This window comes from Pseudopipra pipra, chromosome 1 (assembly GCF_036250125.1).
Source record: "Pseudopipra pipra isolate bDixPip1 chromosome 1, bDixPip1.hap1, whole genome shotgun sequence".
Classification (NCBI taxonomy): domain Eukaryota; kingdom Metazoa; phylum Chordata; class Aves; order Passeriformes; family Pipridae; genus Pseudopipra; species Pseudopipra pipra.
In genome coordinates this window covers 44,462,617-44,475,320 of record NC_087549.1, presented here as the reverse complement: position 1 = coordinate 44,475,320, position 12,704 = coordinate 44,462,617, and the positions used below count along the sequence as shown (strand labels likewise).

General features: G+C 36.9%; 2 protein-coding genes across 5 annotated transcripts in view; one reads left to right on the top strand and one right to left on the bottom strand.

The window, feature by feature from the left end:
- B4GALT6 (beta-1,4-galactosyltransferase 6) overlaps positions 1-12,704 on the bottom strand; it is a 69,037-nt gene that overhangs the window by 29,779 nt on the left and 26,554 nt on the right. Inside the window, exon 9 of one of the 4 annotated variants that reach the window (XM_064654394.1) lies at positions 8,708-12,326. The exons of the other annotated variants lie outside the window; for them this stretch is intronic. Coding sequence (XP_064510464.1) covers positions 12,179-12,326 — 148 coding nt within the window. The 3' untranslated portion in view covers positions 8,708-12,178. Of the gene's footprint in view, positions 1-8,707; positions 12,327-12,704 lie in introns of those variants that run through there. 4 annotated transcript variants of the gene reach the window in all.
- Positions 1,182-7,786, top strand: LOC135414108 (transthyretin-like). The gene is made up of 4 exons (XM_064654422.1): positions 1,182-1,341; positions 3,065-3,195; positions 5,701-5,836; positions 7,440-7,786. Exons 1-4 carry the CDS (start codon positions 1,270-1,272, stop codon positions 7,545-7,547), a joined length of 447 nt encoding a protein of 148 aa, XP_064510492.1. The 5' UTR covers positions 1,182-1,269; the 3' UTR covers positions 7,548-7,786.

Here is a 12,704-nt window from a genome sequence, read left to right as displayed (position 1 = left end):
AGTTTGCAGATGACACAAAACTGGGAGGAGCTGTTGCCTCCCTCGAAGGCAGGGAGGCCCTGCAGAGAGACCGTGACAATTTAGAGGACTGGGCAAACACCAACCAAATGAAGTTCAACAAGAGAAAGTGTTGGATTTTGCACCTGGGATGGGGCAACCCCACATGTACATACAGACTGGGGAATGAGAGGCTGGAAAGCAGTGCCACGGAAAGTGATCTGGGGGTCCTGGTCAATGGCACGTTGAATATGAGTCAGCAGTGCCCTGGCAGCCAGGAGGGCCAACCCTGTCCTGGGGACATCAGGTAAAGCATCGCCAGCCAGCTGAGGGAGGGGATTGTCCCACTTTGCTCTGCACTGGTGCGGCCTCACCTTGAATATTGTGTGCAGTTTTGGGCACCACAAGATATGAAAGATATTAAGCTATAACAGAGTGTTCAAAGGAGGGCAACAAAGATGGTGAAGGGCCTTGAGAGGAAGCCATATGAGGAGCAGCTGAGGTCACTTAGTCTGTTCAGCCTGGAGAAGAGGAGACTGAGGGGAGACCTCATCATACTCTACGACTTCCTCATGAGGGGAAGAGAAGGGAAAGGCACTGATTTCTTCTCTGTGGTGACCAGTGACAGGACCCAAGGGAATGGCCTGAAGTTGTGTCAGGGGAGGTTTAGTTTGGATATTAGAAGAAGGTTCTTCACCGAGAGGGTGGTTGTGTACTGGAACAGGCTCCCCAGGGAAGTGGTCACAGCACCAAGCCTACTAGAGTTCCAGAAGTGTCTGGATGATACTCTCAGGCACATGGTGTGACTTTTGGGGATGGTCCTGTGCAGGTCTAAGGGTTGGACTTAATGATTCTTGTTGGTCCCATCCAACTCATCATATTCTGTGATTCTGTGAAATAGCTAAGTTGACACAAAATTTGTATTTCCTTCAACTATATGAGATCAATACAGCACTATTCCTCAATAAAAAAGAGAAAAATATACCAGAATAGACACTGTTTCCAAAAACATTGATCATTGTAGTTGAACTAGGCAATATTCACAGTATTTCCACAACCAAGGATAAAACAGACTTATGTTTGCAGACAAGGTTCATGTTTGTATGGGTTACTTATTTTCTCATTGTTTACTAAGTAAACAATATGAATCTGCATGTTACAAGTCATATGGGTTTTCTGATAAGTAACTTCATTTTAGAAGCTTTGATATAAAAATCAGAGATCCCATCAGTTTCTGCCTCCTGGCCCTGAGACTTCCTAGTGGTAGGCAAAATGGCTTTTTCTTCTGTATTTCTTGTTTTCTTAGCTGGCCTGACATTTTGCTGCTCCGAAGCTTCACCAGCGGTAAGTGTCTCAGGATTTAAGTCCTTCTAATGATGTAGACCCAGCTTTTTCATTTTACTTTAATTAGTACAGGCAAAAAAATAGAATATTCTATTTTATTGCAATTATTTTGATTTCATAGTATATACTGGCTGTAGTTCTCTGCTGCTGCTCTTTTCTGGTTCTCCTTTCTCCTTCTCTAGTGACTAGCGAGAGGACTTTATGGTTACAGAAGTAGCACTTGTCATTAGACATAGCAACTATACAAAACCCAATGAAAAACAAAAAAGGGAAAAACTATCATATTCACTACACAAAAAACCTCGAGCCTGTTGAAAAGTAACTAATAGCCTTCATAACATGATGAGCAAGCTGTGTCATGAGGGATGTCATTTCCAGTTGCGAGACCGTTGCTGCAGAAAGGCCTTCTCTAGACTTCTGCTCTATCCAATACAGCTCAACCTGATGTAAGCAAAAAGGGATCTCAAGACTCATTGAGGCAAGGAAAGAACAGAGCCAAAGTCAGGATCTTCTTCCAGAGGGCTCATTTATTCCAGCAAATTAAGCTAGCAACACAGATGCCTCAGTCTGAAATTCTCCTACAACAGCCTCGTCTCTCTCTTGTCAACTACTCATGTTTCCTCTCAAGCTCTGATCTTTGGGAAAATTAATACCTGACCAAGCTTGTTGAGGAATTAAGACTTTCATTGAGCTCCCAGGGTGTAAAACCAGGAAAATCAGTGGTAGCAGTGCAGCCCTCCTTGCCAAGGTCTCACAAGAAACACTAGTGAGTCCCTGCATTCCAGAAAGGGAGTGTGAGGAGTCTAGGCATACAGGCACTACAGATATATGCTGATACACTGGTGGGATACAGGGCAGGGATACAGGCCAATGGGATGTTCAGTGCATCCCAGACTGTAAGAGGGGGTGAAAGAGAGGGCTCTTAGTTTTTAACAATCTACATCACGATTCATTTTGCAATGATTACATGGATATCAGTGACTGCTATTTTGAGACCATCCCTGATTAGCACCTTCTACAAAGCTCTATTTTCTCACTTTTCTGCTGTAGAATCAAGTAATGGAAAGTCAAAGCCCTGATTCAACTCTGTCTGAACATCAGGGCATAATCACTACTTGTGATGAACACGTTGGGAGTGAAACATGTCATCTTCGAAGGAAGGTTTTCCTCTCCTATCCCTGTATAGGTGCCAGGGCTGACAAATCTGATTCAACATGCTGTTAGGGAAGAGTCTGTATGTGGTGCTTATCAAGTTTACAGCAGAATTAAGAAAATGGCAACAAGATATCAGAGGTATCTCAACTCCAGAAAGCTGTGCTCAAATTGCCACTTCAAAGTACAGAGGAAGACTTGACAGATTTTTAAACAGTCCTACTACCTTTGATGGTTTATTTCCTGTTGAGGCCACAGTTTAGTTACAACTTCACGCTAGAGATGATGTGTAGCTAAGCCATGCCAAAGAGAAAACAGAAATGTATCTCACAGCCGCAGTGCCTCCCTAGTGTACATGGCTACACGCACAACAGCTCCTGACATCTTCCTCCCTGGCTCCACCGTATCCAGTCCCCAGAAAGATTCAGGTTATGTTTCTGCAGTATACAGTGATCTTGTTGTTAAAAATATGGTCTCTGCTGTAGATCTGAAGAATAATACTCATTACTGCTTTACGATGCACCATCGCATACCCTTCTTGCAACATAAAAATTCTCTCTTCCTATTGAAGGACTCTCCTGACTACAAGCATCCTCTTTACATAAGAGTTCTGGATTCACTCCGAGGAACTCCAGCTCCAAATGTTCCAGTTAAGTTATATAAAGAAGCTGCAGATGGATCTTGGGAACTGTTAAATTCAAAGTAAGTCATACTAAAATAATGAGTGAAAGACGGGAAAGGCAGTGGGAAGACGCAAAATAGTTGAAAGACCAGTTCCACATTCTCTTAACGTGAGATGTCTTTTTTGCTCAGAGGAAAGATTATGTACTATCAAATTAACTTGCTGCAGACTGCCTTTTAAATGTACTACAGCTTCAACTACCAAAATGGGTTTATAATGCTTTATAATTCCTATGAGCACAAGGAAGTAAACTACCCTTTAATTCTATCATTGCTTCTTCTTCCATTTCATTACAAAGGTTTATATTACTTATAGTTTGAAACCAAGACTCTGGTTGGAAATCCTGCCTTTACTGGCTGTTTTCCTCCTTTCTAAATCGATTTCCACTTCATACAACATCACAGCTTTAAAGAGAAACTGTTTTGAACATTTCCCACATCATATTTGATAGCCTTCTTTACTTCAAGACAAAGGACTCGGACAAAAGGAGAACATTTGGGGATAAAGCTTTCTCACCTCCTCCCCCACAAAGAAGCAATCACATCTCAAATAACAAAAAGAATCTCCAGATATTTAAATACTGCCATGTCTTTAAAAGAATTTAATTGTAGAATTTCAAGTGTATATATTAACACTTTAAAAACTCAAAAGCAATTTTCATTTCAAGTATAATCTGAAATGAAATTGGAAAAATTCTTAGGGGATACACAGAATGAACATTCTTTATTCAACAAGCAATATTCCACTTCCACACTTACCTCATCAAGATAGTTGCAAAGTCTCAACAGAGACCTTTCCAGGTATGTTAACAGTCTATTTCACAGGGGAAAAAAAGTGAGAAAGGGTTCCTAAAGGGCTAAAGCTGGTATAGCACAGGAATTTCAAAAGTGGGATCCCAGACTCAGATGCATTTCTAGAAATTCCATAAGAAACTGTACATAAGTGGTTCTTTGGTGTCATGGAGCAGTGGGCTGGCAGATGCAAAACTGCTCCTATATGCATCCTTGAAAAATATAGCTACAGTGAAGGCCACACATAATTAATTGTACAAGGTGGGGAAAGCAATCTATTTACGTTGTCCTACTTAAATTGCCCCACACCCCTCAAGTGAGAAGACAACTTCACACATATTCTGTCACTGGAAGTGCTTGATATTTTCCAGTAAGAGAGTGTTCAGTTTACTTATCTTCAAATTTGAGCTTAGAGACTTTATAGGAAGACACTCATCTAAACAGCTGGATGTTGACTGAAGCCTTAATATCTGAAACAAAGAGCAAAGTAACGTCAAGATAAGCTAAGCAACAGTCATGCTAATACTAAATCAACCCCTCCAGCCTTAATAATTGGTAAATAATTGAATGCTAGCAAGAGATTCTGAAATAAATGTTCACAATTAAAGACATATTTGGTATTATCTGAGAAAGCTTATTAGAGAAGTGACCGGTTATCTATCAATGATTCATCTTTGACAAAGAAAAATAGTGACAACTGAATGGATAAAAACGTTCTGATAACTGACTACAGAGCATCTTGTAAAATACAAATAGTGTTCTATCACTTTGTAATTATAAGCTACATTAAAGAACAAATCCTAAGTAATGCTATGGACAATGACTTATTTTTTCCCTCTGCATGCAAGTTGAATCAAATATGTTCAGAAAAAGATCTGGCAGCTATAACACAAAACAGTGGTAGTAGCTACTAAAGTCAGATGCTGGCAGCTCTGATATTTGCAGATAACCTATCTAATAAAAAACTAGTATTATAAAATTTATTTCACAGAAATATGTTTCAAACAAAGAGACATGACTGAGAGACAGCATAATTGCAATATTGCTTCTGGAACCCTAAATGGGTTCAAAAATGTACAGCTTCAAGCCAGTAGTAGGGTTTTGGATAGCACTGATAGCATCTGCAAACCAAACAAACCCATCTGTTTGTTGAGGATGGAAAACTAACTGGCCAATACAAACTGTAGGGAATTCCATAAGGCTACACTGTTAGCTGACCTAAGGTCATTCATTTCAAATAGCAGGTCTCAAATTTCTAATAGCCAACCGCAAAAAACATTTACACTGATAAAACAACTCAATATATTTAAATAAGAAAGAAAACGATGGAAAAATCAGAAGAGTTGACCCTACTTGGTTGTACAGTAAGTGCATCATAGAGCTTCCACATTGCTTACAGCAGTGGTGAAGTTTTCCCTCTGAGCAGGTTCATTTAATTAACTCCAAGACTCTGCCAAGAGTCTGTGAACAATAATGCCAGTTTTTGGCTCACTCCCAAACCATGGAGAGTAGTGACATGGCAGGCAGCCATCTGCTGTGGTCATTGTGGAAGTAGCAAATGCCAAGATAAGCTCTGAAGCATCCATAATACAGATGGACATAAGCCATTCCAGATCAATAGAAGTATTCATCATATTACTTAAGCTAGGCATCGCTCAAGTTCAATTGCTAAAAACTGCATCTTTCTCGGGTTTTGACCAAAATATAAAAGTGTGTTCTTCTACTACCACACAGACAAACCAATGACAAGGGAGGTCTCCCTGAGCTTACAACTAAAGAACAATTTGGAGCAGGAATATACAAGGTTGAGTTAGACACGACCTCTTATTGGAAGAATATGGGTTTGAATGCCTTCCACCACCATGTTGATGTGAGTATTCATTTTCTCCTGTACTTCAGTTGCAAAGAATAAAGCTACTTAATATGTCTATGCTTTAGTTACTAAGCACACACATTGATTATAAAGTATTTTCATGTTGACACTTCAAATCCACAGTCTCAAAGCTTTGTAACAACGTACTCATGACAGAGCCTAGTTACTCAAATAAGCTCTTACATGCGTTACTTACGAAGAGGATTTCCATCGTTCTACCTCTGCTTATGCCTGAGATTCTTTTTGTGACTACTCCTAACACTTGAGAGAGAACAGGTAGAGTACTCTGTTAAGGCTCCTGGGAAAAGAATTTGTCTGCCTTTTGGACCCAGTATTTGTATGGCTACAGAAAAAGTTTCTAATTTAGACTTTTAAAGATAATGGAAGTATATACTGTGTTCTGGATGCTTGGATCCTCAGTTTACAACAAAAAGTATAACATGCCTTTTTGATTTGCATGGGACAAATAAATTGGTTAGAGGAAGGTGGTCCAAACTAGGTACCAAGGGAGGTCTGCTGCAGGATTTGGGACTCCTTGGGGACTGTCCCCTTCCCTCCACAGCACCAGGGCTTTCCTATGACCTTTCAGGAGTAGCAGTAGCAGTTCTAAATTAGTTGTTTGACGGACTGTGACAGATCTGCTCAGCCATTCCTCATCTCCTTGGAGAAAAGATGAAAAACGTCTGGGTTTGGTTTCTGCCTCCCTGAAACAGATGAAAGATTAAATTCTTATACCTGACAATAATGAAGGTTAATGCTGGATAGCCTTGCCTACTGTGATAACTGAACTAAAAGATTTACAGCATGCAAATAAACTGATTATATATCAAGATGATGTTTAAGTCTACATTTGAGACTAGAAATTAATTTAATCTAGATTACAAGAGCCTTCTTTCTTAAAAATAAGCCTCAGTAGGGATCATGTTTTGCTCAGTTCACTGTTTTTTTCATATGCATCTTTTCTATTAATGTTGAAGGGAGCACAAGTTGATACACAGACTGTATCAAACTGTGTCTATTTTAAAAGTTGACACCTCTCATCTCACAATACAAAATAATGTACTATGTAGAGTGAGAAATCAAAGAACAGGACGTGCTGATCGGGGAGATGTTAATGGGGCTGTGGTAAATCATTCATATGTAAGGTTATTCTCATACTGTGGCCAAAGAACTAATGCAGTCCTTCTCTAACTAGTACATTTGGAAGTAGAACTAAAGAAACTCACTGTTTCATACTTTGGCCTAACAATAATTACTGTCACAGTGTTTATTTCTGTTCCTTGAAGTTCAGACTTCATAAGAGCAACACAAGTATCCAAACACTTGAAAGAATGGGCATTCCATTTTGGTTGTTTTTTTTTTAAATAAAGACAATTTGGATAATAAATATATTTTACATTTTAAATAATGTGATATTCACACTTTTAATAAAGAATATTTAACCGGTGGAAAAACTGTATGTTACAAGAGTCACAGTTCAGAGTGAGAATATTTCTGAAGTGTCGTGTGAAGTTACATAAAATGGTCACAATGGTTCCATTTAGGCTTGCATCTAGAGATCACTTCTTATTTGTCTTATATTTGCTTTTTCTTTTTCTAGGTGGTGTTCACAGCTAATGATGCTGGTTATCGACATTACTCCGTTGTTTTTGTCCTTAGTCCCTTTTCTTCCTCAACTACAGCAGTAGTTAGTGAGCCAGTGGAATAGAAGCTGATATTAAGCATGAAAATTCAGATGTGAGAATTAAAACTTCCATAAATGATAAGAACTTAGTATCTGATTGTATCAACAGCTATAAGATTTCACAGTAAATCACTGTATTTCTGTATTCTGTCAGTATTGGCCTTCAGAACAGTTTAGGGTTTGAAAAAAAAAATAAGCTCAGGAAAAAATGTATTGAAATTCCATTACTGAAACTCTGAGAATAAACCAAAGTCTTGCATGAAGTTAATAAACTACATTTCTTTTTGCAAAGGAGGTGAATAAAACACATCTGAAAGGTGTCTCATGAAAAGTAAGCAAATACAATCCACAACTACCATCTCCTATACTTTGTCACTGAAGCCCACAACAGATGAAGTCACATGGGATTACTTACTCAGGGCCCCACATAATTATCAGATAAAGTCACCTCTCAATTCTGATTTTTGAGATATAGAAGCAAAAGCAGCTTAAAAGTAACAGCAAGGTGGAACAGCGTTTAAGGATTCTAACTATGCTACACATACTTAAAAGGCCTTCTTTCCTGTTTTCCAATATATCATACCTGGTGACACTTCCAAGGAGAGTCCATAGCCAGTGTTTCAGAAAAGCATATCGATCAAACATACCTGAAGAAGTTTATTCATTTACTTTCAGAAAATTCTGAAAAATAATTTGTCTCCAGCTGAAGTACCCCCCAAAATTACTTGCATACCTCTAACCATCTGACACTTTAATAGCTGTAAGGTACAAATAAAAATAAGGATAACTGATGATTCCTGAGAGAACCAATTTCCTATTTAATGTCAGGAGAAATATGGATGAATCCTTCTATTCCCATTCTAGTAATCCATATATAAGGAAGAAAGATTACGATATTCAACAGAATAGCAACTCTGTCTTGGGAAAGTATGCAAAAATATTGAGTCATTTAGCCTAACAAAATCAAAAGCTGAAAGCATATAAATACCAAAAAAAGGGAAAACACTTTGCTAGTCTAGCACTTCATCCTGTCCCAGCCCAACCTGATATATTAGACAGGTGTAATCCTTCCTTTTTCTGTTACTTTGGGGTTCTGAGCACTAGAAAAATGAGCACTTTGTCTAGAAACAAAACACAAAGATGATATGTTTTCCACAGAACCTCAGAATAAACAAACCAACACAATCTTTAGAACATTATATTTCATAAAAGACAATGATAAAAAAGTACAAACATTTTCATGAACAACAAAAATAAAAAAAAAAAAAGCTATGACAGTACACAGGAAATTCCCAGCATTTGTTTCAGTGCATTTCTCATTAAGCCTATCTCATATACCTCTACAAATAAAATAATCTTAGGTACACTTCCTCTTGCTGATATGCAATGGATCCTTTCAGTTTTTTTAAAGAACTGGCTCATTAGTGACCCACTACAACACAGTCATTAGTAAACATAACAGTAGAAAAATAGACTGTCAAGATCCAAAAAAGGGCATTTTGCACTTGCCTTTCAATATACTGTCTATTGCAAAATGGACTTTATGTTTTATATGCTCCGACTTAAATTTAAAATATAGAAAATGGGCTTAAGAGTATCTTAGCATATCAACCAGATTCCAATCTTAATACTTCTGTAATGGTTTTACTTGTTAGTTAGCAAGACCTTTAGAATCTTGTAAAAGACACCCTTTTTCCTCTCCCTCCATGTTCCCTCCTTGAAGAGATGTCCTTAATTTGCACTGTCAGCAATGCAAAAGCCAATGTGATTGGCTTCTTTCTACATTTTACAAGAATCATGAAAATATCAAAAGGAATGTGCACAACTCTTAGTTCTGCATCATATTTATTTTGTTTGAAGGCACTGTCTATGTTAAAATTCACTACAGAATAGTACTGAGTTCAAGCAGGTAGTATACAAACACTATTGTGATGTAATTTTAAGATGGCAACTTTTAAAACTTCCCAACAAAATGATAAAAGGTACTTAGGGAATAGTGTTGGTCAGCAATTCATAATTTAACATCCATCACTTTGGGCACCAAAATGTAAACGTTTTAAGAACTCAGCTACATGTCACAATTCATTCACGTACTGGTTTAAATCACATTTTTCTAGGACCATACATGATCAATCACTTAAAGCTGTAAAGTTATATTAGTTCAGCCACAGCAAATGTGTAATATAGTATGTATATATGTAAGTATATATACATATATATGAATTAGATTTTTTTTAAAATTGCACATAAATTTCACAGAATGCCTAACAAATGGGCACAAAAGCATGCTTCAGAAAACAGTACAGACCTATGGTACCAAAGGATGCTTCATAATCATAGGTGTGAAACTGAAGGTGAAATTGTACTGAAAACCAGAAATCACATCAAAATTACATCAAGGATTTAAAGATTTATTCAACTGTTCTTAAAGAATAGTATTAGTCTGCTATGAAATGACTAATTTTATTTTGAAGATATAATTGTTCATACACTGTATTATCTCCCCTTTCTCCATATGCTTCAAAATGTTCTATATAATCAGTTATAGAAAAATCTATTAGGAGGTGATTGAACCACTTCAGCATGCTTTTGAAGGATGTTTTCTTCACTTTATGCTTTTAGATATTTTCACTGTATTACCTCATTCCTAAAGCATATTAGATTAACTGGCAGATTTTAAGGTAATTCCAATATGGTATAAAATATCCCTTACGATTGTTCTCAACTACTTAAATTAAATAATTGTATTTCTACTAAATATTCGGGACGTCTACAACTAAGCTCATAACTTCACTGAAGAATGGCTAAGGGCAGAATTTGCTGCTGTGATGTCAAAGTAATAAAAGATGTTTAAGGCAAACTTAAAATATACAAAGCACCACACCATCTGTGGCAGCAATTCAGGAAACCAACACATAGTAATGACTTAAAGTTAGTATTCTTTGTCAACACTCTTGAAGAACACTCTATGGATAAACAATCCTTATTATATATACTGCTTCCCACTCTCCATGGGAGCAGAAGTCAGTCTTTGGTTCCTAAGGAGCTGAGTAACCTTGACAAACAAAACACTTTAGTAGATCTTGGTCAATATCTTTGCATTAACATAGAAAATAAATCACCTGGCCCTTTCCCTTAGTATCAATAAGGGATGTAAAAAAATATTAGCAAAAGATAATAATGCTTAACAGTGGAATACTTTTCAGTAGCATAACAATACAAGCAAAGAGAAAATAAGAAGATACATTTTTCATTTTAAGTTGAGGAGAGAGGCTCATAGTTACTCATACATATAACACCACAAAAATAGAGAAACAGACAGGACCAACCCTTAGCAGGACTGCACAACCTCAATCTCATTGACAGTCATCGACTCGAGGATACTTAGTGCATCACAGAAGCACAAAGCACCCTGCCAGAATAGGCCCTCAAATAGCTATATTGAATAATGTATTATGAGTGGAATTTTAAAAAGCACCTGGGATTGGCCTGCTTTCAGTTCCGCTTTCGGCATCATCGTCCCCATCAGCAGAACAGTGTGACCAACACCGTGGTTCTGAAAATCCCACGCTGCAAGCATTAGAACTATTAGAACTATGTTTTATTATTCTCTTAAAAATCTAACTTTGATATTCTTCCAATGAAGACACATTTTTGGCTCTTCTGATTTTGGAGGAATAAAAGTGCTGTTTACTAGGATTCTTTTTTTTTTTGAAAAAGAACAATACCAAAATACTGTACGCATTCAGACACATTGTTTTAGGCATTAAAATCCCTGACATTGACACAAGTGGCACACTTGGAAACAGTTAGAGTTTCTGTAGATCATAATATGCAACAAGCGCAAGATCTTCTGTAATACACATGCAATATGCATATAAATAGACTTTAGATGGCAGGCAGGGTATCATACAATTTTGCTGGCAATAAATAAAATTAAAAGCTTTTTTCCTAGCAAGTTCATATATGAAATTGATTTTTCTATATAGATATGCAGGAGGCCTAGAGCTCAAAACTAGTATAACAGTTTACAGTCATAGCTGGCCAACAATTAATATTTCCTTCATTTTACATAAGGTATAACCTTTTTACAAGCATACTTACATTTTACACTTGTTCTTTCATGCTAATGAAAACATTCCTATAGATTTCAAACAAGAACACACTCAAATACATACTGAAGCATAAAATATCGAACAATTGAAAAGCAATGTACACACATTCATTTACATCACATATTTACAAAACACATTTAAAAAGAAACAAGAGCATTCATTTAAATACGAGGGGGGTGGCAGTTTAGTATAAAAAAATTCCTGGAAGAGGCTTCTGTCCTTACTTCCAGAGAAGCTACAAGTCTGTTTCCTACAGTCTATTTAGTTGAATGGTTAAGATAGAGAATATGAAGAGTGAAGGCTTGAACAGTAGTCTCATGCTGTAAACATCTGAGTGGTAGCTGCTGGCTTTTCTTTCAGAACAAAATGCATGGTACATACAATAATTTCTCATCTCAAATATGCATCATCAAATGGTCAAAAAACTCTAATTCTAAACTGCTGTTTGTTGGGTTTGTTTTGGTTTGGTTTACAGTGTCTACTAGTAGCTTCCAGTGTTAAAAGTTTATTCTGGTAAGGTAGCTTGTCATTCCACTTCCATCAATAGTCTCTAACAGGAGCAAGTTCTGGTATGAGATTAACAGTTATATTTTTATACAATCTACTGACAAGTATTTTAGGAGTATATACTAAATTGTTCAATCCATCAATATACTGACGTTCTCTGGAATACCTCAGAAGTTTATATCTGCAGAGGGAGTTGGAAGAAGAAAATATCAGAAAGATTTGCAAGAAACAATTTAATTATGTCAGACACGACACTGTGACAGTCATTTCATTTTGAAATACATCTTAAGTTCTCAAACTACCTTTCTGCCCTTTGAAATTACCAAATTACCTACCTAAGCTTTGAAAGCAAGATTTTAAAGATTTTTAATACATTTAGATTTTATGGTCACATACACAAGTCAATATTAAGACTAAATAACAAAGGAGGCATTTAATATGTATACTTTTTATGGTCCCAAACTAAGCAGATATTTAAAGATTATTCAATTTCTTCATGTTGTTTTGTAATAAAACTCAACTGGGGAGCTCAGGGAAATATTTAGAAACCTTCACTGGT

Coding starts and splice junctions, on each gene's coding strand:
- LOC135414108 (XM_064654422.1), top strand. CDS start 1,270: ATGGCTTTTTCTTCTGTATTTCTTGTTTTCTTAGCTGGCCTGACATTT. Junction 1,342..3,064: donor GCTCCGAAGCTTCACCAGCG/GTAAGTGTCTCA, acceptor TTCCTATTGAAG/GACTCTCCTGACTACAAGCA. Junction 3,196..5,700: donor TGGGAACTGTTAAATTCAAA/GTAAGTCATACT, acceptor ACTACCACACAG/ACAAACCAATGACAAGGGAG.